The sequence below is a fragment of the Martes martes genome, assembly GCF_963455335.1.
Source record: "Martes martes genome assembly, chromosome: 17".
In the NCBI taxonomy this organism is placed as follows: domain Eukaryota; kingdom Metazoa; phylum Chordata; class Mammalia; order Carnivora; family Mustelidae; genus Martes; species Martes martes.
Window position 1 is genome coordinate 12,951,077 of NC_137905.1, and position 25,753 is coordinate 12,976,829.

Consider the following 25,753-nt stretch of genomic DNA (forward strand, 5'->3'; position numbering starts at 1 on the left):
AGCTTTCGAGCTGATCTTCACAACAACCTTATAATGAGTTACTAATATAACCTGTTTTTAACAGCTAAGGAGACTGAGTCACCCAGAGGACAAAACCAAGAAAGACAAGTGTTTGTTTTGATCCACATTGGCCCAAAATAGCATATTTGGCCTAAACAATCTGAGAAACGGGTCAGACTTTTGTGCCACCACAATTAAAATGGAAAGCCAAAATTGTACAAGTTATATTTTCAAAATAAAATAAAGTGATATTGGTTTTAGTCTCAATACCTTTATTATGTTGCTGGAGTTGTCGCTATTAGGATAGCACCTTCACTCGTGAAAGAATTAGAGACATATTTACAAAAAATTTTTTTCATTCACCCAATGACTGTGTCAATACACATGAAGAAAAATAGTTGAGGCCCAAAGTAACATTTTTCTAAGCATTCTACTTGAATTATCCAGTTCTCTATGATATGTTTCTCTTGTAGGTAATGCAACTATATAATAGAAAGAAAACTATTTTTTAAAAGATTTTATTTATTTATTTGACAGACAGAGATCACAAGTAGGCAGAGAGGCAGGCAGAGAGAGAGAGAAGAGGAAGCAAGCTCCCTGTTGAGCAGAGAGACTGATGTGGGGCTCAATTCCAGGACCCCGGGATCATGACCTGAGCTAAAGGCAGAGGCTTTAACCCACTGAGCCACCCAGGTGCCCCAGGAAAACTATTTTAATGCAACGCAAATTGTGTATTATAGGAAAATTCTTATTCTGGCTAAGCAAATAGGCTTGTAGGTAAGAGTAAGTGCTATACACATGACTTACTCTGAAGTAAAACATTGGCTGAACCTCTTGGGAAATGAGGAAGCTAATAGAGCCCAAGATAATACAACTTAAATACTTAGTTTTGGAAATATGTAGCCCTAGGTTCTAATTCTCCCATGGCACCTAAAATATTTTTAGCACCCATAAAGTGGACTTAGACCGTTCATTTATTTGCTATCAGGTCAAATGGGAGTGACTGAATAGTTTTCAGACCGTAAGTTGTTAAGAAATCGCCTGATATCTTTAAATTCAGATCCTGATTTAGTGGGTCTAGGAGTGAGGCCTGAGATTCTGCATTCCAATGGACTTCCACAGGTCCTGCTGATATCTATGCTGCTGCTGCTGGAGGAGGAGGATCACACTTGGAGTAGCGAGGGCATCAACTAGGAATGAGCTTCTTCCCCTATTTGTTCAGAGATAAAGATTTAAAAGTTTGACCTATCTGGGGGATGTGTATTCCTCATCTAGTCATTCACCAAGTGGGTGTCTATTATGCGTTAGTCCCTGAAGGTCAACATTAAAGAATGCAAATTGCCCTGCCCTCATGAAGTTTTCAGTCTAGCGAAGGAGCTGGATATTCAGCAAAAAATAACAAAGTTCAATACACAAAGGACCCCTTGCTGGAGCCAAGGCTCAGCCTTTCACCCCTAGCTACCTGGGTACGCGTGCCCGAGGCTGTGCCATCCCCTCCACTGATTGGCTGGACGGACCGGCTCCCAGGCCTCAGCCAATGAAGCAGCGGCAGTGAGCGGCCGTTGGCGGAGGTAACCGCCATGCTGAGGGGCGATGGCTGGGGCCGCTGGCCGTATCCGAGGCCGCGCCTTGGGGTGCTTTCCGCTTGCCTTGCCCGTGGGCGATGTGAGTATCTCTGAGGTTAGAAATAAGACCCCTTTTCCACAGTTAGGCGTCTCCCCCCCCCCCACCCATGAAGAGGAGAGTCGGGAGTAGTAATTATAGCTAATATTTATCAAGCCTTCGCCAGAGGCCAGTCCATATATCACATAACCTTGTGACTGTTGAATCATTGAATGGTGCAGTGGGTACTTACCCACAACTTCAGAGAATGTGGAGGCTGCCAAAGTCATGTGGGAGTAAATACAGGAGGTTGCATTCTAATCCAGTGGCTCTTATAACCTTGATTCCTCTCTCCACGCTCTGCTTTGGAAAGCACATTGCTTCTTAGCAGGTGTCTCACGTTGAGCTGGTATCTGCAGATGGACACAGGAAACCTTAGCATCCTGATACGTATTAAATTTGGGGTGTGTTTTTTTAAAGATTTTATCTATTTATTTGACAGAGATCACAAGTAGGCTGAGAGGCAGGCAGAGAGAGAGGGAAGCAGGCTCCCCGCTGAGCAGAGAGCCTGATGCGGGGCTCAATCCCAGGACCCTGGGATCATGACCTGAGCCGAAGGCAGAGGCTCAACCCACTGAGCCACCCAGGCGCCCCTTGTTTGTTTTTTAAATAGAGAAAGCAACACATGGTAAAAAGCATTTATGAGAAGGATAAGCGCCAAAGTCAGGACAGCTGCTGTCTTTAGGGATGGTCATACAGGGGGCTTCAATCAAATCTTAATTGTTTTCTTTCTTAAGCCCTAAGGTGGGAACCTAGATGTTCATTGTATTATTCCCTTTCTATTTTGTCTAAAATACACATTTATTTTTTAAAGATTTTATTTATTTGAGACACAGAGAGAGTGTGTGCACGAGTGGGGGAAGAAGCAGAGGGAGAGGGAGAGGCAGACTCCTGGCTGAGCAGGGAGCTCCCAGGACTCTGGGATCATGACCTGAGCTGAAGGCAGACGCTTAACCGAATGAGCCATCCAGGCATCCCTGAAATACAATTTTAAAAGGAAAACATGCACATGGAAACTAAATTTCAGAGGATGAAGTGTACACAACGAAAAGGAAGTCATCTCCCACCCCACATTTCTAGATCCCTCGCAAGAAGCAACTACTGTTAACAGATTTGTGTGTATCTCATACATTTTCTATAGTATCTACAAGCACATGAGGGTTTTCTTTTTCACAAGTGGATCCTATTGTAAACAGTCCTGCACCTTGGATGATTTCTTTTTTAACCTAAAAATCCTTAACCTCCATTAGTCCTGTGATCAATATAATTTTGCTGGCAAAATATTCCTAGGATTGCTTCTGAATACAATGAGATGTATGTCATGGCTTCCCTGGCTGTGTGTTTGCCTTTTTCTTTTTGCATATCCTCCCCTATAGGTACCAAAAAATCTTCACCAAATTAACCCCCACAAGGGTACAAGAGAAAAAGAATCATGGCAAATAGAGTATCGCTTGGAACTGTTTTACCCTTTCCTGAACATTCTTACACTCTGCAGGTAAAATTCCAGATAGAGCCCACTACTGCTTGAAATTAATTCACTGGAGTAGAATAGCAGCAAACAGAAGTGGGGATTCATTTTCTCAGCTTGCAGGAAAATACCCAGCTACTTTCTAGTTAGGTAACAAGGGGAGGGGACCTTGTTTATTTCCAGTTAAGGGAAAGCGAGTGTCACATTTAATCCTTATTTTACCTCTTCTACAAGCCCAAGATATTTTTTCCCTTTAAAAAAATTCTCCCAACCACGCAACCAGCGCTGGGATTCCAACCCAGGCACAGGTAACTCCAAAAGTCATGACAGATGGGGAAGATTCCCTGGAATGAACTCATTTGCTCATTAAGCGGCTTTGCATGGCCCTTTGCCTCTATCTACTACCGATCTCTTCATCCCTGGCTCTTGTCAATCCCCGCAGGAATTGTGTCCTTCAGACTTAAGCCTCCTTGCTTTTTCTTGTTTCCGATCCTTCACCTGGAACACATTTCCCTAGCACCTTGCTTGAGTTATTTTTGAAGGTGAAATTCCTGTAAGTGGTATTGCCACATAGTCTACGGGACAAATTTTTAACCAAATTGTGTTTGACATGGCTGATTGCCAGTCCTTGGGCACTGAAAATGACCAACCTGAAGAGAAAAAGGTGTTTGAATACGCTTTTGGTGGCTACTCTACCTGTAATGGTTCTGTGTTTTGACATATTCGATCTATATGAGCTTCTATGCCGGCGTGCTGGGTGGGAATGTGGTTTTGCTCGTGCGGTGGAGAGCTAGTTGGCAGCCAGCGTTTCCGGACGTTAGAAAAGAGCGTGAGCTAACCAAAGGTTAGGTTGGAGGCTCTGAAAGCGATGGAAATTACAGCTCGAAGTGGGCGAGGCGGCTGGGTGGGCGCAGAGTCTGACGTCACTGCGGCGCGCCACTTCCGCTCCTCAGCGGCTGAGCGAATGACTTCCCCCTTGGTGGGGCTGGAGTTGGGCTTGCTGCGACCCCGGAGAGTCCACGATTGCGCCGCCCCACCCAGCGAGTCTGTCTCACCAGCGCCTGGGACCATGGCCACCGACTCGTGGGCCCTGGCAGTGGACGAACAGGAGGCGGCGGCGGAGTCGGTGAGTTGACTTCAGCCGTAAAAGGATCAGGGGGTCCGTTTTGGCCGGGGATCATCCCTGGATAAGACACTCACTACTTTGGTCAGGACGGGTATGGGGTGCGTGTGAGGATGGAGGATGGAGCCTGGACCCTGAGCTGGCTTTGTTTATCCATCCGCCTCCTGGGTTACATAAGAGCAGGTGAGTACTCCCATGGATAAAGAGCCCAGCCGCCTGTCTTCCTGGAATCGACTGATTGTAGATTGCACTCTCCCCACTTGGAGTATAATCACCTTTGTGTCATTCTCCACCTCTGGATTCTGAGCTTTCTGGGCTCTGTGACCGTGGCTTACTCCTCTTTGTGTACTACTTTGCTTGCTTAGTGATGATGTATGATCGACTCTGTGGGCCCGGTAGTCAGTAAGTAAATCCTCTTCTCACCTTAACTTTGTTCCGGGGCTCACACACAGCAATCAAGATACGACTTAAACATCACTATGTAGAATTAATTCCTTCTACTTCACCACTCTAAGTTCTGATAATGATTTGAACCTATTTGTTAGTCCTTCTATCTGTGAATTCCTTGAGAACAAGGACTTGGTCTTATTATATAACCGATAATAGATTATATGCACATAATTCAAGGAGTCAAATAGTTTTAGAATTTTTAAAAGATTTTATTTGACAGACGGGGCGGGGTGGGGGTGGAGAGAGAACAAGCAGAGGGAGCTGCAGAGAGAGGGAGAAGCAGACTCTTCACGGAGCAGAGAGCCCCACATGGGGCTTGTTTTCAGGACCCTGGGATCATGGCCCCAGTGGAAGGCAGAGGCTCAACCGACTGAGCCACCCAGGCACCCCAAGTCACAGTTTTAAAAACTGGTTCAACCACCACCATTTTTTCCCTCCTCAGAGACAACTAATAGTTCTGTTGAAGGTAATTTACATCATTGACCTCCTTGTTCTCCAAATAGCATGTTATGCTAGTTTTTGAACTTTCAATTTAGCTTATTAACTGATTTTGAGTCTTTCCTCCATACTTTCTCTACCACCCATGCACACCTTCCCACTCCCTACCTTTTCATTATAATTTCAGTTAGATCAGTATTTCATGTTTACATTACTAGTAACTTATGAATATTTTACTTTCCTATAAAACTTTGTTTTTCCCTGGAATTTGTGATTGTCTTGCATTTTTGCTTCATATTTTTTGTACTTATCACCAACTCAACCCCAAGCTCTTTGCTGACTGTTTAGTTTATCTCAGGATGTTCAAACACATTAAGTATTAATTTGGAGCATCTAGGTGGCTCAGTCAGTTAAACCTATGACTCTTGATTTCAGCTCAGGTCATGAGCTTGGGTGGTGAGATCGATCCCCTCATGGGGATCTGCGCTCAGCATGTAGTCTGCTTAAAATTCTCTTTCTCTCCCCATCTGCTTCACCCCCCCCCACTCTCTTTCTTTCTAAAATGAATAAGTAAATAAAATCTTTCATTAAAAAAAGTATTCTATTAATTCTGTTTCCCCCAGGTCTTTCAGCCTGCTTCATATTGGACTAGTTCTCCCTGTGCTTAGAGCAGAACTCATTTCAGGTACTGGAGGGACCAGGGCAGATTTCCCTTCACCTTCATTCTGGGGATTCACTCTTCTCTTGTGTTGGATCCCCTCTCTTCATCTTTATTGATTTGGTGAAACCATCCACCAGCTTTCTGGAGGTGTATCAGAAGTATTGTTATTGTTGTTTTGTTTGTTTTAGATACTGTTGCATTTCTGGAAATACCTTATCTTACCAAGCTATAATACTTGGATAGTATTATAGCTGGATGTAGAGCTGTAGGCTGGAAATTAATTTCCTAATAATTTTTAAAGGCATTGTTTTGTTGCCTTTTAGACTTCTTTATTGGTTACTGAGATGTCTGAGACCATTCTGATTCCTTATGTGACCTGTTTTTCCCTTTGTGAACTTGAACAATCTTCTGTTTGCTTCCAGTATACAGAACATTCCTGATAACTGGTATAGGTCTGTTTTCATCCATTTTGCTGTGCACTGGGTATATCCTTTTTTTTTTTAAGATTATACTTTTAAGTAATCTCTACACCCCCTGTGGGGCTTGAACACACACTCCCAAGATCAAGAGTTGCATGCTCTTCCAACTGAGCCAGCCTGGTGCCCCTGGGTGGGTCCTTTCAATCTGGAAAATTCTTATTCTTCAGTAATGAGAAATTTTCTTGAAATTTTTCATTTTTTATTTCTCCCCCTTTGTTTTTTTCTTTGCTCTTTCAAGAATTCTTACTAGTTGACTGTTGGATATCTCAGAGTGGCCCAATTGTTAAGTTTGTTGAGGTAAAATTTACATATATTAAAACTCACCTTGTTCTGTGAATTTTGACAAAGGCATTCAGTTGTGTAACCATCACCGCAATCAAGATACGGAACATTTCCACCACTGCCCAAAGTTCCCTCAAACTTTCACATTCACTCCCTTCTCCCCACCCTTCTCTGGCAACTGGTGATTTGTTTTCTGTCTCTTGAGATTTGTCTATTCTGGATATTTTATGTAAGTTGAATCATACAATATGTGGTCTGTTGTGTCTGGTTGCTTTCACTTAGCATAAGGTTTTCAAAGTTCATCCATATTGCAGTAGGTGTCATTCCTTTTTATTGCCAAATAATATTCCATTGTCTAGATATATCACATTTTATTTCTCTGCTTATCAGTGTCCATTGATGAGCACTTCGATTGTTTCTACTTTTTGGTTATTATGAATAATGTTGCCATGATTATTCATGTACAAGTTTTTGTATGGACCTTTATTTTCTTTCTTTTTTTTTTTTTTTAAAGATTTTATTTATTTATTTGAGAGAGAGAGAGAGAGAATGAGCATGAGAGGAGAGAGGTCAGTGGGAGAAGCAGACTCCCTGCCGAGCAGGGAGCCCGATGTGGGACTCGATCCCGGGACTCCAGGATCATGACCTGAGCCGAAGGCAGTCGCCCAACCAACTGAGCCACCCAGGTGCCCTGGACCTTTATTTTCAAACCTCTTGGGTATACACCCACAAGTGGCATTGCTGGATTATGTAACTCTATGTTTAACTTTTGAGGAACTGTCAGACTTTTCCAAAGTGGCTGCACCATTGTATTACCCTTAAAATAATTACTTTCTATGAGATTAGTATTATCTATGACAGGCACTCTTGTGTAGAGGTTAAAACCTTAGCCTTTATAGCCAGACAGTCTAGGATTTGTATTGCAGGTCCATGGTTTACTAGTTCTATGACTTTGGGGAAATTGTTTAATCTTTATGTGCCTTGGTTTCCACATCTGTAAAATGGAGATAATCATAATACCTACCTCACTGAGTTATGGACATGCCTGTTATACATGCTGTGTTAAGTAATAGCAGTTGTTGTTGTTATTATGTATAAATCACAGTTCCAATGCAGGAATCTTTTTTTTTTTTTTAAGATTTTATTTATTTGAGTGAGTGATAGCAAGAGAGGAAGGGGGGGAGGAGGAGAAGCAAGCTCCCTGCTCAGCAGGGAGCCCAACATGGGGCTGGATCCCAGGACCCTGGGATCATGACCTGAGCCAAAGGCAGATGCTTAACTAATTGAGCCATCCAGGTGCCTTGTAGGAATCTTTTAAATTACTTGTCCATATTGTATGGATTAGATAGTTGAACCTGGATAAGACTTGTATATCTACTTAACCATGCACAGGTAAATTAGATCACAATATTCCAAAACTGAGCAAATGAGTAAAGACGCCTCTATTACACTCTGCCTCATGGAATTCTCACTGAGGACACTGCATGACATAGGTAACACTGATGTGTGTAGTGCATAATTACTGTATTTTAAATATTAAGCTTCATTCCTTATTTAATGTAGGTAAGAAAATACTAGATTCTATTTATATTTATTTCCTCATCCTCCAGTAGTTCCTGTCTTTGTTCCCCTCTATTCCATTGGGAGATTTCTTTTTAGAGGAGGGCAAACAGATAAGAAAACTGATGAGTATGACTCTATGTCCTCTACTTCACCATTTTGGCAGAGATAATCCCTGTTCTCTATAATTCACTATAAAATCTTTTATGTCTCAAGAATACTTTCTCAAGTAGCTTTTGAATAAAATGCAGTGTGTAACTGTAGAGTTTTCAATTATTTTAACATACCTTAAAAACTAAAATATTAAAGGCATTGAAAATGTGGGTATTACAAAGTAGATGTTTTTGCTTTTTTGCCTTTTGGTTAATTTCAAAATGGTTTCTGATGAAGTTGCAAAAGAAACTGGTTTCTCCTTTTTGGTCCAAGTAAACAGCAAAAAAGGTATCTAACTGTACTTTCAATAGAAGTTTCAGCGTTCAGTTTACTGACACTGCACTGGGTAATACAGACGTCACTGTCTCTACTTTACAGGCCTTAAGGTCCTTATAGCCAAGGGAGGAGTTTGTTTTTAGATTCGCTGGACCCTCTCCAGAATCCTGATACGTTGTAATCAAAACATCTACTGGTTTCATTTACATTGTTGCTACCAACTTTACTACATATTGCATTTAGTTACTTTAACTGTTATTTACTGTTAACTTCAGTTTGAACAATGTATCAACAAAACAATGGTTTGTCCTTTTTATCATTATTAAAATTTTTTGTAATAGATGTTTGTAACTTATTTATATTTCATTAACTCATTTATACCTCAGCCCTGTCATTTGCTTTAGCTAGCAATTTTCACCCTAGGAGTACTATTAAGTTTACTGTTGCAAGTATTGCCAGTAAGTCAGGCAGTCTGTCTAGATTCGCTCTGTCTCTCTGTCTCCGCCCTGCAATCTCTCTCCCTCTCAATAGATGTGGATACTATACTTAAAACAGGGTTTGTCGGCAGGATATGCAGAAGTGCTTTAGAGAAGATTAAAATATATTGAACACCTGCTGTGTACCAGGCACTGCGCTGGTCCCTTTGTATTCATTATCTGTTAGTGTGTTTGCTATCATTTGGAATTAAGGAAGGATTTTTACTGTTTTCTGATGATTTCCTTTTTTTTTTTTTAAGATTTTATTTATTTATTGGACAGACAAAGATCACAAGCAGGCAGAGAGGCAGGCAGAGAGAGAGGAAGGAAAGCAGACTCCATGCTGAGCAGAGAGCCCAATGCGGGGCTTGATCCCAGGACCCTGGGATCATGACCTGAGCTGAAGGCAGAGGCTTTAACCCACTGAGCCACCCAGGTGCCCCAATGATTTCCTTTTTTGCCAATTTCTTTTCTTGCCAGTCTCTCCAGTATGTTCCCCCCTATTTCTCCCTTCCCTAACACCAAAGCAGAGACACCAGAAACTCCCTTTTCAGTTGGCAACAAAAGAAGTGTAGTTTCCTCCAACCCTAACTAACCACCTATTAAAACAGACATTTGTTTCATTCCTCTCTTGCCTTTCCTGGACTTAGAGGAAAGACAGAATGAACCTGAAAACATAACCAGTGTAGGTGGTGCTTTAAGAAACAGCCATTTTCATTGTTACCCATCACTAGATGAGGTCCTAAGCCCCACTTAATATTTTATGGTTAGAGCGCCTGCTTTGTGTTAGATCCAAAGATCAATTAAATTAAAATATTCCTGTCTTTAAGGTATTTTCTCCCCCCCCCACAGCATTTATGAGGTAGAACTGACAAATAAAAGGATACTTTCATTCTAATAGAGGAGATAAGTCCCATCACGATATGCCTAAGTTATGGTGTTTGATCAAAGTCCTAATAATTCTTTGAAATGTCTCTTTGCTCTGTCCCTTCCTTTGTATTCCCACTTCAGCTAGGTATTTTGATTACACAGTGTGCCATGATGCCCCAGACTGCTCTCAGTTTAAAATATTAGACTTCCACCACAAGGCAAAAAGGCAACCTGAGTATGAGGGTGCATATCTGCACGTTGTGGTCTTGCAGCTCAAACCTACCGTGCAAGGGAGCGGACTCCCACCCACACACGTTTTTTGTTGCAGCCCTCCCACCTTGAAGTTCTCTGTCTGAAGTGTGACTGCATTTTCCAGTACCTTTTAAATTTTCCTGTCGTTTGGAATATGAGAGAATGACAAATGGTATTCTACTGAGAGAGTCTTTGTAATCAGGGCATTAAGCAAACTCATAAACTATAATTTTCTCTAGGGACTGTAATTAGGAAGTGTGGATTTTGAGTCATTTGTGTAACCAGTTTTTTTCTACTGCAGTGTTTATGGGAAATTTTGTTTATTCTCACTCAAACATTTAGTCGACCAAAGGAGCCCAGCAGAACAACTTAATGAATAGATCTTGAGAGTGGCTCATTTCTCCCCAGCTTCACTGGGGAGGCTCTGTTGATAAAAAATCTTTTAAGTGATTTTCCTGACACTTTCCCCCCTCCCCCCATATTCTCCATTTAGTTGAGCAACTTGCATCTTAAGGAAGAGAAAATCAAACCAGATGCCAATGGTGAGTAAAAGCTAGTTTGAAAACAAATGTGATTTCCTTTAGTATTTCTGCTTTGACATAACTGTCTGGAAAAAAATTGTATATGTACAAGCAGGGGGCTGGCAGATACTGGCAGTCATTTGATTTGGGAACTAAATTGTTTTGCTTTGTATTGTGCTTAAAATAAGCATGAGGATGCCTAAGTGACTTATTTATTACCATACTTATTGCTGACCATGAGAATATACAAAGTATGAACAACCTGAGAGTTAACCTATTGTCATTCTGAAATCATATCTACCCAAATCCAAGATTTCCTTTAAATTTTCATTGATGTACATATTGTGGCGGGGACGGGGCAGTAACACTTACCTCATTCCAAATTCATTTACAATCTTTTTCTGTAATTTTTCATACCTACAATGTTGTTTGAATATACATTTCTATTAAACAATTTATATACATAGAATCTTAATGGCATTATAGTGTTCATACACTGATGAAATACGGTTTGCACAGATACTCCTCTGTTGAGCATCAAGGTGGTTTGTGATCATTGCCTGCTGTGATCATCTTTCTATATATAACATGTCAGAAATACTGATGCTATGAGGGAAAGTCCCATTAGTGCTTGATGTACCGTGAGAGGACTCGGAATAGGAAAGAACTGAAATATAAGCAGCACTGTTTCATACCTTTGTTTATTTAAGAAGAATAAAATGGTTTTATCTGTGGCTTGGTTTCCTCATTTATTTTTCTGCTCCCCAGGCCTTTTACATTTCTGGTGTCTCTTAGAATTTGAATTGTCTCTGCTGTTGGGTATAGTATGTGATATTGAATGACGGCCACTTTGTGTCTGATAAAGGTGCTGTTGTCAAGACCAATGCTAATGCAGAGAAGGCAGATGAAGAAGAGAAAGGTAACAGCCTAGAGCTATACCCATGAGATTCCACCATCTTAAGACAATAGAGTGTTACGAGGCTTCATTTTTAGACCTAACTTGGCTTGACTTTAAAGGGAGTCATATTGCTAACAAACACTCAACATGGTTGCTGGTGAAGGAATTCTCAGTAGTTACATTTTAGAGAAATTTTACTTTGAACAACTGATGGACTTCAGCAGCAGCAGCAGGAAATAAGCCCTGAATGATGACCTTTTACAGGGCATTATAAAAGAAATTTTAAGTTGAATCCCTATTGTCTACTAAAGTTAATGCTATTTGAACACATTAAAAGTGGATAACAACATACAAACAGCTTATGTGATATCAAGATACAAACTTTGCTAATTTCTGGGGTTTTTTTTTTCATTGTTGAGACGTGCTGGCCAAGCTAATAATTTTCCATTTTCTATTGAGCACAAAGTAGGGGGTCAATACTTGGGTTTACATAGGAAGAATAGATAACCTCCAGAAAGGAGGGCTTGGAAGAGAGTCCTGGAGAGGAATATGAGACCCAAATGTATGACATCAGTATCAAAACCTTTTTCTTTAATAAATCAATTTTAATTCTATTTATAAATCAAAACTATGATATATCCTGAATTATACGTTCTAGCATAAATACATGTAAGTGCTTAAAATGCCAATGAAAAGTGAATTCAGATGAGCTCATGGTGGATTTCGTGGCCTTTTAAAATTCTTTGCTCTCAAAAAAAAAAAAAAATAATAATAATTCTTTCTTTTTCCTGACAGAGGACAGAGCTGCCCAGTCCTTACTCAACAAGCTGATCCGAAGCAACCTGGTGGATAACACAAACCAGGTGGAAGTCCTGCAGCGGGACCCTAACTCCCCACTCTACTCTGTGAAGTCCTTTGAGGAGCTTCGGCTGTGAGTGTTTACTTTCTGACTCTCCCCTTTGTGTTAGATACAGACTAAAACTTAGTCCATATATATATATATATATCTATATATAGATATATATATATAGTTTTTTTCATCACAGCATAACATTTTTAGCTAATACAAGTTTAGTTTTTTACTTTATTTATTTATTGGTATAAAAAGGTGATTTTATTAAAGGAGGAGCAGAGGATCCATGGGCAGAAGGAGCTGCTGCCAGCCAATACAAGTTTAATCAAAGAATTTAGCTGCTTTGGCCTATTAAGTAAAATTTCTAGGTAATGTGAATTGTGCAAAGCACACAATTCAAGTATTATTAATTGTAAATAAACTGTGTGTAACAATAGTAAGAAAGAGAAAAAAAAATCCCTCGGATATTTGGCTTCTTTCCTCAACCAAAGAGATGGTGACTTTCATCTTTAACTGTTTTCCCAGGAAACCACAGCTTCTCCAGGGAGTCTATGCCATGGGCTTCAACCGTCCATCCAAGATACAAGAGAATGCACTGCCTTTGATGCTTGCTGAGCCGTATGTGTCCTGATAGAACTCTACCCCTTTTTAATTTTCCGTTTTTTAAAATTTCTATTATTTTAAAAATCTATACTAGTAACATGTTTATTTTAGAAAAGTTAGAAAATAATTTAAAAATAAGAAAAATTGTTTGTAATCTTCCCCAACCTACTATACTAACATTTAGAGACTTCTAGACTTTTTAAAAATAAACTCACATATTTATACCTTTTTTTAAAAAATGGAACCATATAAAATCTTATATGCTTTTTTAAAAACTTAATGAGATGATCATCCTATGTTGGTAAATAAACATTTATCATTCATACACACCTTGCTTTCATTAGATGGATAGATAGAATTTATTGTGTCAGAAACAGTAAGCAAAAACCAACCAGGGTTCTGGGAGATCAGAACAGGGTCATTACCAAGGTTGTTTTGTAGTGCAGTGCTTTTCATACTTTCATAGGCACATGAATCTCTTAGGAATTTATTAAAATGCAGATCCTCATTTCAGTCCATCTGAGGTTCACTATTTCCTAGAAGCTTCTAAGTGACGCTGATGCTACTAGTTTCAGACCACATTTTGAGCAACAAGATTCAAGAGCATGTGGAGCTTTTTATAAAAACTGATCCCTACATTATATATGATTATGGAAAGTTGTACTGCATCTGATCCTAAATCCTGAAACTCCTTTCATAGAGTCTAAAAATAGAAATTTTAGGTCTATATTAAAGTTTTCTTTGTTCTGTGTCAAAACAGTGACTTTTTTCACTTGATCTTAGCCAGAAGCCTGAGAAGTGATTAGTGACTTTTTTCATGATGAATAATATCTTTTTTTTTTTTTAAGATTTTATTTATTTGACAGAGAGAAATCACAAGTAGGCAGAGAGGCAGGCAGAGAGAGAGAGGAGAGAGCCCGATGAGGGACTCGATCCCAGGACCCTGAGATCATGACTTGAGCCGAAGGCAGAGGCTTAACCCCCTGAGCTACCCAGGCGCCCCAAATAATGTCTCTTTTTAACTTGACATTTTGAGCATCTGTGAAAGCATTGAGATCTATAAAAAAACGAATGACCAGTGTGAAACAAATACTCCGTTTATGCATCTCTAAGTACGTTCAATTTTTAAATCATCAATGTTAGAAGAGACCTGAGAGAATTATCTAGTACCTTTCTTCATTAACATGAGAGCAGGTGTGTAACAGATACTATTCTAGGCACTTGGTAACATTAGAAAACAAAACAGACCAAAATTCCTGTCTTTAAGGATCGTGGTCTGGAGTATAGATAATTTATTTTTATTAAAAATAAATAAGATATATAGTGTATAGTATGTTAGATAAGTTATAAATGTAATTAATGCCACTGAATTGTACACTTAAAAGCTGTTTTTAAAAAAGGTGATAAATACTGGGGGAATCAGGATGCCTGGGTGGCTCAGTTGGTTAAGCGGCTGCCTTCGGCTCAGGTCATGATCCCAGGGTCCTGGGATTGAGTCCCACATCGGGCTCCTTGCTCAGCAGGGAGCCTGCTTCTCCCTCTGCCTGCCTCTCTGTCTGCCTGTGCTCACTCTCTCTGACAAATAAATAAATAAAATCTTAAAAAAAAAAATACTGGGGTATCTGGGTGGCTCAGTCAGTTAAGCTTCTGCCTTTAGCTCAGGTCATGATCCCAGGGTCCAGAGATCAAGCGCCACATCGGGGCTCCCCCAGCTTGTGCTCTCTCTCTCTGTGGGTCAAATGAATAAATAAAATCCTTTTTTTAAAAAAGGTGATAGGGGCGCCTGGGTGGCTCAGTGGGTTAAGCCTCTGCCTTCGGCTCAGGTCATGATCCCAGGGTCCTGGGATCGAGCCCCACATCGGGCTCTCTGCTCAGCAGGGAGCCTGCTTCTCCCTTCCTGTCTGCCTGCCTCTCTGCCTACTTGTGGTTTCTCTCTCTGTCAAATAAAAAATTAAATAATTTTTAAAAAAGGTGATAAAAAAAAGATGATAAATACAAATAAGAAAAAGAAACCATAATAAGGGAGATCAGGAATACCAAGGGAAGTGATTGCAGTTTTCCCCAACATTATATTATGAAAATTGTAAAAAAAAAAAACAAAGTTGAAAGGTTGTGGTTTTTTTGTTGTTTTTTTTGAGAGAGAGAGAGCGCACACTAGTGGGGTGTGGAGGAGCAGAGGGAGAGGGAGAGGGAGAGGGAGAATCTTAGCAGGCTCCATGCCCAGCACAGAGCCCCAAGAAGGGCAAGATCTCATGACCCTGAGATCATGACCTGAGCCAAAATCAAGAGTTGGACAGTTAACTAACTGAGCTATCCAGGTGCCCTAAAGTTGAAAGGATTTTATAGTGAACACCCATACGTCCCCCATCTAGATGCAGTCACTAACATTTTACTAATCTGCCAATACATAATTTTTAAGGCATTTCAGAATAGGCTACGATTTTAATCAAGTGCTTAGGGTATGATCTCATCAAGTAGGTGATGTGTGAGCAAAGCCTTGAAGGAGACAGCTGTCCCCACAGAGTACAGAAACCCTGGGATGGGGGCATGGCTGGCTTGCTTTTGGGGCAGCCCCAAGGCTTCTGTAGTAGAATGAGTAAGGGAGCCCGTGGTAGGAGCTGAAAACAGAGAACTACTAGGGAGCCAGATCAGGTAGGACCTTGTAACGCAGGATTTGCACTTTTACTCTGAATGAAATGGGGAGTGACTGAAAGGTTTTTGAGCAGAGCAGTGACATGAGCTGATTCACATTTTAAAAGAATCACTGGCTGCCCTGTCAAGAATAAGAGATAGGGAGTGCTTTAAATTCCTCTAGTCTTCTCTCTGTGGTGCTTGGTGTTTGTGAGACTAGCATGTGTTAACTACTGCAGCAATCAAAGCCTCCTTCCATAAACTCATTTATTCTTCACTGTTACTAACTAAAAGGATACTTGAGATTTAAGCCCCTAAACAATTTGTTTTCTTGTGCAGCCCACAGAATTTAATTGCCCAGTCTCAGTCTGGTACTGGTAAAACAGCTGCCTTTGTGTTGGCCATGCTCAGCCAAGTAGAACCTGCAAACAGATACCCTCAGGTAAGGTCTTGGTGAATTTGGATTTTCTGTTGATGTGCAGCTAGAAATTACATGTGATGGATTGAAAGCCAAAATGCATATTACTTTTTACATAAACCAGAACCCCTTGTCGAGCACAAACAATATGGTTGACCTTCTGGTAGCAACATGCATCCTGTTCCCTTTCCACGGTTTGCCAGTTCTGAGATACTGCTGATAGCCTTGGCACCTTTACTTTCAGGAAAAACCTCTTCATCTACAGCTATCATCCTCTGGAAAGTTCTGAGAACTTCCTGAGTAAATGAAAAGGAAGCTAATCTCCACCTGGGATTTCAGATCCTTGTTCACATGTGGGTTTTGTATTCCTGTGGCCAATAGCTATTTTCAAGTGTATTTACCCAACCAGAGTTCTAACCTGTGACTTTGCAGCATAAAGAATCAAATGGCATGCACTTTAATGTTCTTCTTCAGCCTCGGCTGGAGGAGTAAGTCCTGATGGTGATTCCCCACTGCCCTTGAGATCTCACTCTGCACTCTCTCCTTGCCAGTGTCTGTGCCTCTCCCCAACTTACGAGCTCGCCCTCCAAACAGGCAAAGTGATTGAGCAGATGGGCAAATTTTACCCTGAACTGAGGCTAGCTTATGCTGTCCGAGGCAATAAATGTGAGTATGAATATGTGATCCTAATTCATTAAGCTAACAACTTCTATTTTTTTTTTTAAGACTTTATTTATTTGACAGAGAGAGACACAGTGAGAGAGGGAACACAAGCAGGGGGAGTGGGAGAGGGAGAAGCAGGCTTCCCGCTGAGCAGGGAGCCCGATATGGGCCTCAATCCCAGGACTCTGGAATCATGACTTGACCCGAAGGCAGACACTTAACGACTGAGCCACCCAGGCGCCCACAACTTCTATTTTTAAAAATTTCAAAACATACACAGTAGTTGAAATAATAAAAATTAACATTTCACTTAGATTTGAAAACTTAACATTTTGCTAAATTTGCTTTATGTGTGCATGTTCTGGGGGAACCATTTGAGAGTAAATTGCAGACATTGTGGTATTTACTCCTAAACACTTAAGCATGGAGGCACCTGGCTGGCTCAGTCAGGAAAGCATGCAACTCTTGACTTCAGGGTTTTGAGTCTGAGCCCCACATTGGGTGTAGAGATTACTTAGAAATAAAATCTTGGGGCATCTGGATGCCTACCAGTCGGTTAAGCATATGACTCTTGATTTCAGCTCAGGTCTTGATCTCAGGGTTGTGAGTTCAAGTCCCACACTGGGCTCCACAAACGGAGTGGAGCCTACTTAAACAAATTTTTTAAAATCTTTTTTTTTTTAAGGATTCCATTCATTTATTTGTCAGAGAGACTGAGCACAAGCAGAGGGAATGGCAGGCAGAGGGAGAATGAGGCCCCCTGCAGAGCAAGGAGCCCCATGTGGGACTTGATTCCGGGGCCCTGGGATCATGACCTGAGCTGAGGGCAGATGCTTAACCAACTGAGCCACTGAGGTGTCCCTTAAGGAAATCTTAAAAAAAAAAAAATTTTTTTTTTAAGATTTTATTTATTTATTTGACAGACAGAGATCACAAGTAGGCAGAGAGGCAGGCAGAGAGGCAGGCAGAGAGGGAGGAGGAAGCAGGCTCCCTGCTGAGCAGAGAGCCCGATATGGGGCTCGATCCCAGGACCCTGGGATCATGACCTGAGCTAAAGGCAGAGGCCTTAACTCACTGAGCCACCCAGGCGCCCCCCAAAAAAACTTTTTAATAAATACTTTAGCATGCATCTCACAGTAAGGACATTTTTTTTTCTTTTTTAAGATTTTATTTATTTATTTGACAGATAGAGATCACAAGTAGGCAGAGAAGCAGGCAGAGAGAGAGGAGGAAGCAGGCTCCCTGCCGAGTAGAGAGCCCGATGTGGGGCTTGATCCCAAGACTCTGGGATCATGACTTGAACCAAGGCAGAGGCTTTAACCCACTGAGCCACCTGGGCACCACCCAGGTGCCCCACAGTAAGGACATTCTTCAGCATATCCACAAAACCCTTATCACAACCAAGAAAATTAGGAGATTCTCTAATAACTAGTATCTAGTCCATTTTTATTTTTCCCTAATAGTCCCAAAAGTCCCATGGTCTTTATGGCTGTTTTGTTTTTGAACCAAGATCAAATTGGTGTGAATGCACTGCATTTGGTATTGTATCTCTTTCGTTTCTTTAAATCTAGAATAGTCCCTCCACCTTCTCCTCCCCGCTACTTCTGACTTTTTGAATGGTCCAGACCAATTGCTTATAAAATACTGCACATTCTAGTTTTGTTTAACTGCCCAGTTTCTTTTTAATGTAATTAGAAGAACAAAAATGTTCTTGAATATTCATGACAATTAACTCTGGCATTTAATTTTTAATTGAATTATAATTAACAGTGTTTTATTAGTTTCAGCTATATAATGATAGATCAAGTCTGTATTTTTCTCAGTTCTCATCAAAATAAGTGTAATAAATGTAAAGGATAATCCCCCGTATCTATTTCACTCCACCTCCCCATCTACCTCCCCTATGGCAAATCTGTCCTCTGTATTTAAGAGTCTGTTTTTTGTTTGGAGCTTATTTTTATTATTCTTTCTTTATTCATCTTCGTACTTTTGTTTTGCAACAAATTAACAATATTTAAGTAATATAAAAACTGTTGAAAGTTTGGCTTTGAATTTTTAACATGTTTAACCATGACTCACAAATCCACTCAGTGTACAATACCAACTAATACCAACTTGAAGTTGCTTCTAAAAAGTAATACAATTATAAAACTTAGTGGAAGATGATCATACATTTATTATGTAAACTGGTTGCAAACTGGGTTGAAGTTAGAATGCCAGAGTCTGAATAACTTTTGTGGGAGGCAGTAATTGTTTTGTTTAAGTAAGAAGAAGCATTTATTAGCTTTGAATCGACTCAACATTCACATTTGGGCAAAATTTTGGCAGTGATTAAGAGGGAGATTGTGTATGTCAGGTCAAGGTTGTAATTAAAAGACTTAAATTCAATATGTAAGTGTGATCTAATTCAAAACAAAGAGGCAAATCTCAGTTTCAAACCACACACAGTCAAGAATGTGCCATGGTCCGCTGGGCCTTGTTTGGGGAAGCACTTTACCTAAGAGAGGCAGTTTGTGCTTCTTTGAGAAAGCAAAGCCATTCATGATGAATCCTATTTTCTGACCTGGGCAAGGGTGTGTAAAGGCAACTGGCTTGTTTGATGTAGGTGCCAGGATAGCTGAGGGGCAGAGTGCTCTGGAGAGAGCGGTGAAAGTCTGCTTGTGAGAAGTGCAACCCTGGGCTGGGGGAATGATGCTGACAGAGAAGAAATAAAGATTAACAACAGATCCTCCTTGAAAGAGAACTGGATGACTACAGAGAACGGACAAGAACACTACTGAAGAGGCTTTCATCTTGTCACTGTTTCTATCCTATGTCTTTTCAGCATTATTAAATACTATGGTGATATTATAGCCAATCCGTAAGATATTAATGCAAACATCAAAACAGTTGGCATTAAAGTACAGCATAGCCTTAGATTTTCTCAGAGAGGAAAGCTGGCTTTACCATGGAAAATCCCCACAGAAAACATCTTGTCTCCACAGTGGAAAGAGGTCAGAAGATCAGTGAGCACATTGTCATTGGCACCCCTGGGACTGTTCTGGACTGGTGCGCCAAGCTCAAGTTCATTGACCCCAAGAAGATCAAGGTGTTTGTTCTGGATGAGGCTGACGTGATGATAGCTACTCAGGGCCACCAAGATCAGAGCATCCGCATCCAGAGGTAGGAACACTTGAGTCAAGAGGAACTTCTCAGCCTCCTGAGCTGCAGCATCTTCTCCTTTTCCTTCAAACACCTCTTCTTGGTCCTGTCAGGTTCTTTTTCTAGTACCTCCAGAAGCATTTGTTTGATGGGCCACTTCCTCATCAGCACTGAGCTGGGGTTGAGGAAGGAGACTTAGGGAATCTAACCCCAGCCCCATTCCTGCCCCACGGCTGCTCTCACCTCTTCCCCGCTGTTCTCCTCCCCCTTTTGCTGTTTTCCTGGGCACGTAGCCCATGCAAGCCCCGGGCCGCTGTCTTCTGTTCGTTCCAGAAAAGACTCGGGATCATGCCCCATACCTGGGTCTTCCCTTGCAGGATGCTGCCCAGGAACTGCCAGATGCTGCTTTTCTCTGCCACCTTCGAAGACTCTGTCTGGAAGTTTGCCCAGAAAGTGGTCCCAGACCCAAACATTATCAAGCTGAAGCGCGAGGAGGAGACACTGGACACCATCAAGCAGTATTACGTGCTGTGCAATAACAGAGATGAGAAGTTCCAGGCCTTGTGTAACCTATATGGGGCCATCACCATCGCTCAGGCCATGATCTTCTGCCATGTGAGTAGCAGTGGCAGCAGCAGCCCTGGAGGGTGAGGAGCGGCCCTGGAGGGTGTGCCTGCCCCTCCTCTCAGCCAGCGCCACCTCAGTGCTGAGGCGGGCCAGCTGCCCTGTGTGGCCAGAAAGGAAATGATGAATCACCTCCACCTGCCCCAGGGAGTATTCTCAGACTTAACGAGTTTATGAGGGAAAGACTGTGAAGATTTGAACCTTCTTTGGTCCCACTTCTTAAGAGATAACTTGGAAAAAAACTTCAAATAACACCCAACGAAATAATTATATAAAACATTAAGAATATAGACTGTTTGGGAATGAAGACTTTTGGCTCACACCACACTCTTCCTAGCGGAACACTAAGATGATTTAAGTAATTCATCTAAAAAAATGACAGGGCTAGAAGTATTTTTGAAATTGGCAAGCCTATCCTGATGACTGAACTCAGCGGGTCTTCATGTACTTTTCGTGGCAACAAGCCACTTTTTTGCTGTTATCTTTTTCTTTAACAAGTCTGTTCGTTTAAAACAATTCTGTTCTCCCCAGACCCGCAAAACAGCGAGCTGGCTGGCAGCAGAGCTCTCCAAAGAAGGCCACCAGGTGGCGCTGCTGAGTGGCGAAATGATGGTGGAGCAGAGGGCTGCGGTGATCGAGCGCTTCCGAGAGGGCAAAGAGAAGGTGCTGGTGACCACCAACGTGTGTGCCCGCGGTGAGCAGAGAATGTGTCTGACCGCCAGGCCCTGGTAGCCAGGGAGTCCTGTACGGGGCGCTCCGCCGGTTTGGGGGAGTCCACGTGGGCTTGGTTCTCTCCTGGAGAGACTGGATTCCCCCAGCACAGGAGAACTGCCACCGAAGCCAGAGGCACCGATGGGCTGGAAGGACAGGGAGCAGCAGCTCACTGGCCCGGGACGGTGTCTGCTCTCTTTGGGGCCCCCACGGAGGTTTCAGCTGCGTTTTCTGATCCTTGTGTCTAGCAGAGGGTCTCTTCTTGAGGTCATAATTTTGTCAGCACTTGCCTAGGTTCTGTCTTTCCCCCTGGGTTCTGCTGCGTGCCCCCGGTCCCCGAATGCCAGAGCCGGCCTGCCCCAGACTCTTCCTTCCACCTGAAGCTGGTGTGTGTCGGCCTCACTTGGTTGGCAGTGATTTTCAGCTCCCGTCCTGACTGCTCTCCACCTGCCTTTCATGCAGGTATTGATGTCGAACAGGTTTCTGTCGTCATCAACTTTGACCTCCCCGTGGACAAGGATGGGAACCCGGACAACGAGACCTACCTGCACCGGATCGGGCGCACGGGCCGCTTTGGCAAGAGGGGCCTGGCAGTGAACATGGTTGACAGCAAGCACAGCATGAACATCCTCAACAGAATCCAGGAGCATTTTAGTGAGTGCCTGGGAGTGGCCCCCAGGGAGCGGGGAAGGGTCGGTTCTCCCGTGGCCCCAAGAGAGGCCCGTGTCTTTGACACACAGTCCCCTCCTTCCCTACAATATGGAAGTTCTCAAAGAGCACACCTGGCAAGTTTTCAGAGTCAGGGATGCAAAGGACTGTGCCCCCCTGGCCAGGCCGAGGGACCTAGGGCTCTCTCTGTCCCTCACTTGGGCACCGGGAGTCTCTGGGGTCAAGTGCAAGACTGCTGTGGCCAGAGGTATGGTCCTGTTCCTAGGCCGGGCAGAACTCTGTGTTTCCTCTCTCTCTGCCGTGCTGTCCCTTTCCTAGGTGTGTGTCTCCACAGTAGGCCCGCATTGACTGCTCTCTGAATTCTCATTTTCCTCCCCAGATAAGAAAATAGAAAGACTGGACACGGATGATTTGGATGAGATTGAGAAAATAGCCAACTGAGACGCTCCACCAGTCACCAGTGCCCACCCCTGGCACTCCGCCTGCATGGGAGACCAGTGCTTTCACGGCACAGGCCTCGACAGTCACCACAAAGACAAACGCAGAGGAGAAGAAACTACCTACCTCATTTTAAATTACGTTTGGACTCGACAAAAATTGTGCAAATGATGGGGGAAGGTAGAAAAAATTGTTTACACAACTTCTGAAGATTAGGCGTGAATACAGAGAAATTTGCTTTTTGGAAATTCCGTCTTTTTTTTGGCCACCTTTTCCCCCATCTAGATGCTGTGGCTAATCACTGCTCAAGATCCTTGTGGCAGAGAATAGGCCAGAAGTGTTCAGAACAGCCTCAAGCAGAACAGAGGTGAAGAGGGACAAAGAGACCCCAAGTAGGACAGATATATCAGCCAGCCATCATGTTTGTTGTATGGCATGAGGCCTGTGAGCTGGTGCTCTGGATTTGGGGTGGTAGAGCTCATCTGAATGTTGTCATCTCCCTCTGTCCTGATGCCCACACCAGGAAGGGATGTGCTTAGCATGGACCAAAGTGCCATCCTGAGACTTTCGGTGTATGCAGATTTGTGCTGCAGGACCACAACCTCCTGGTTCTCATCAGCAGGTGCAATCTGTGTATGGTGCACGTGATTACTGGTGGGTCCCTTGCGTGTGCTTGATCAGGCCTGTGCACAAGTCATCGTGGAGAGTTAGAGGTGGCCTGAGCTTGCCCCACATTCTGGGCTCACAGGCACTTGCAGCATCTTTTTTATAATCTCTATTGTCACCTTGACCCCTTAGGAGCCCCAAGCAAATAAAAGGTGATCTAAGGTTTGGATCTTCAGTGAAAATTACGGCTTCTGGTCACTTGTGGCCAGTTTCAAGGCAGCTCCAAAAGTGGTCAGCAGTAGTCACAAATACTTGCTTTGTCTCCAGATCCCAGAAGGCAAGATTTGTCAGAGCTGGGGTATTATTTCAGTTATTTGCTGTCCTGGTTGTGAAGTGATTCCAAATGTCTGTGTTCACAGTTCTTGGAATACAAAGAGTGCAATAAGGGACTGGAAGGACTGTGGTCATTCACCTGTGCAAGACCGAAGTAACTGCCAAGGAACTGGCTCCCTCCTTACTGGGCATCTTTGTGCAGAATAGTCCAAGCAAATACTAGTTATGGACGCTTTCTCAGACCTGGCCTAGGCTGATGGTACCCAAAGAATGACACAGCAAGGATGAGATGAAACGGAGACCCCAGTCACAAGGAGTCCTCTCCAGTTCTTTGACCTTGATACAGAATGGCTACTTTGTCTAGGCCCAGGCCTGGAAAAGGGATTTTCTGTGATGAGAACTGCTCCAATCCCAGATTATCCTTGTAAGTGTTTCCATGTTTTAGGGCCAGATCTGTTTCCTGGGAAGGGAAGGTGCCAATACCAGCCTCCAGGTGGTTTCCTTAATCTGACATTACAGATACTGCAGACAGACCAAAAGACTGCCAATCCGCCACCCCAGTGGGCATTTGACTGTTGAGTGTTCTCTGCTTCTGGCCAACTCTGACCCACCTTGGGACTCTCTTAAGAAGAGAAGAAATTTTTGTCTCCCACCCCCTGCAGTGCTGTGGACCAACCCTAAAATAACTAAATCAAAGGCAATAATTAAAGGAGTACTGACTCCTCACAAAGCTGCAGGGTTACCTCCATTTCCCCCCTTCTCACAACATTTGTAACCTGCCTACTGCATAGCCCTAAATCTGAGGAGGAAAAGGGGAAGGGATAGGCCTCAGACTTCTCAATACTAGGAGTAAATAGGTATCTGGTAGAAGTCTAGATCAACAGCTTTCCATGTGGGGGCTTGGACTCTAAGAATTCACTAGACGGGTTTCATGGAGTCTATGAAGTATGTGCCGTATCTTGAATTTAGATGCATTTTCCTGGGGCGAGACTCCCAAAGGAGTGTCTTTTAAAAAGGTAAGACTCACTGTTATGCTGGCTGTGCAGTGTCACCGCAGTCCGTATTTCTTCACAATCCATATTCATCCTTGCCAGAGCTTGGCTCCCAGGGTTCAGTGGTCCACAGCTGCCTATGTGCTGTTTTGAGATACCACTGATGTACTGAAAATGTACTTGGTAAGCTTTAGTCCCCAGAGTTTCTTTTATTCTTTTTAGTAAGTTCTCATGTGTGGAATGATAAACTGCCCTAGAACAGAGAAACTCACTTGGAAAAAGAGATTTTTGGTCCAATGGAAGATTCTGGATATGTTCATCCATAAACAATGGATTTTTTATTGGGATTTTCTGGAGTGTCATTGAATGGCTGTGTGCATAAGAACTAGTCAATTGCTGATGTATTTCTTATTGATGTTAAATGAATTTAATTATGAAGTATGCATGTTACTAGGATACCATTAATGGGTATAAAAAGTATGTTTTGGGTTGCTGGAATTAGTGATCATGCTTAAGTCGAGACACTTAAGATTCTATAGGCTAGTCATTCCCTGATCCTACTATTCCATGTCAGAATTACCATTGCTCCAGCATGAACAGTTCCAATGTCTCTATAGGCCAAGGACCCCTCTCGGTTGCCAGAGTGCTCTCACGTTCCTTTTTTCCTGCTAGTAAACCCAGAGAACACTGGCTACCTAATCAGAAAGAAGGTGGATGCCAGTAAAGACAAAATCCTTACATTCTATTTTTCTAGTCCTGGGAAAGAAATACAAATAGGCCTTGGAAGCAGGTCTTCTCCCTTTGTTTCATCTTGTTTATTATTTAACATGAAGGCAGTTTCATTCAGTGTCAATGGTATTCAGAAATTAAGGATTTCTGAGGCTAGAGATTTCATAAAGGAGTGGGGTTTGCTTCTGAGAGAAAAGTGACAAGGAGAGTGCTGTAGGCAGTGGAAAGTAATATTAAAACTAAAATAGTTTCCCCCCTTGGGACACCTGGGTGGCTCAGTGGGTTGAGGCCTCTGCCTTCAGCTCAGGTCATGATCCCAGGGTTCTGGGATCGAGCCCCGCATTGGGCTCTCTGCTCGGTGGGGAGCTGCTTCCTCCTCTCTCTGCCTGCCTCTCTGCCTACTTGTGATCTCTGTCTGTCAAATAAATAAATAAAAAATCTAAAAAAATAAAATAAAATGGCTTCCCCAGGATAAAATACTGGAAGGGCAGTGAGGAGAGCAGCTTCACTATGTGGACTGGGAAAAGTCTTGTTAGGTACAAAACAAAAACTTGATTGAACAGTGTTTGGATTTATTAGTGAACAGTCAAAGATTGTTAAATCACATAAAGGGAGTGATGAAATTAGTGGGCTTTTTTTTGGGAGGGAGGTCTAGCAGAGGTTTGTAGGATATATTGGAGCTGGGAAAGGCAGGCATCTGAGAAAACAGTTTGAAGATGATTGCGTAGTCCCATCACACAGCAAGTGCCAAGGTTGTACTGAAAGCACAAAAG

The 25,753-nt window shown here is 42.5% G+C and overlaps 1 protein-coding gene across 4 annotated transcripts; it reads left to right on the forward strand.

Annotated features, from left to right (window-relative positions):
- Positions 1-3,908: 3,908 nt before the first annotated feature.
- On the forward strand, positions 3,909-24,598 carry LOC308358111 (ATP-dependent RNA helicase DDX19B). Of its 4 annotated transcripts, none has more exons than XM_080828136.1 (12): positions 3,909-4,256; positions 10,644-10,692; positions 11,537-11,590; positions 12,365-12,500; positions 12,948-13,040; positions 15,996-16,098; positions 16,626-16,740; positions 19,722-19,899; positions 20,256-20,493; positions 21,034-21,196; positions 21,676-21,867; positions 22,262-24,598. In XM_080828136.1, exons 1-12 carry the CDS (start codon positions 3,999-4,001, stop codon positions 22,321-22,323), a joined length of 1,641 nt encoding a protein of 546 aa, XP_080684262.1. In that variant the 5' UTR covers positions 3,909-3,998; the 3' UTR covers positions 22,324-24,598. The 4 variants fall into 4 exon arrangements, with proteins under 4 accessions (XP_080684262.1, XP_080684263.1, XP_080684264.1 ...); XM_080828138.1 differs by lacking the exon at positions 3,909-4,256 and adding an exon at positions 4,643-4,655; XM_080828137.1 differs by lacking the exons at positions 3,909-4,256; positions 10,644-10,692 and adding an exon at positions 4,613-4,655.
- Positions 24,599-25,753: the final 1,155 nt, after the last annotated feature.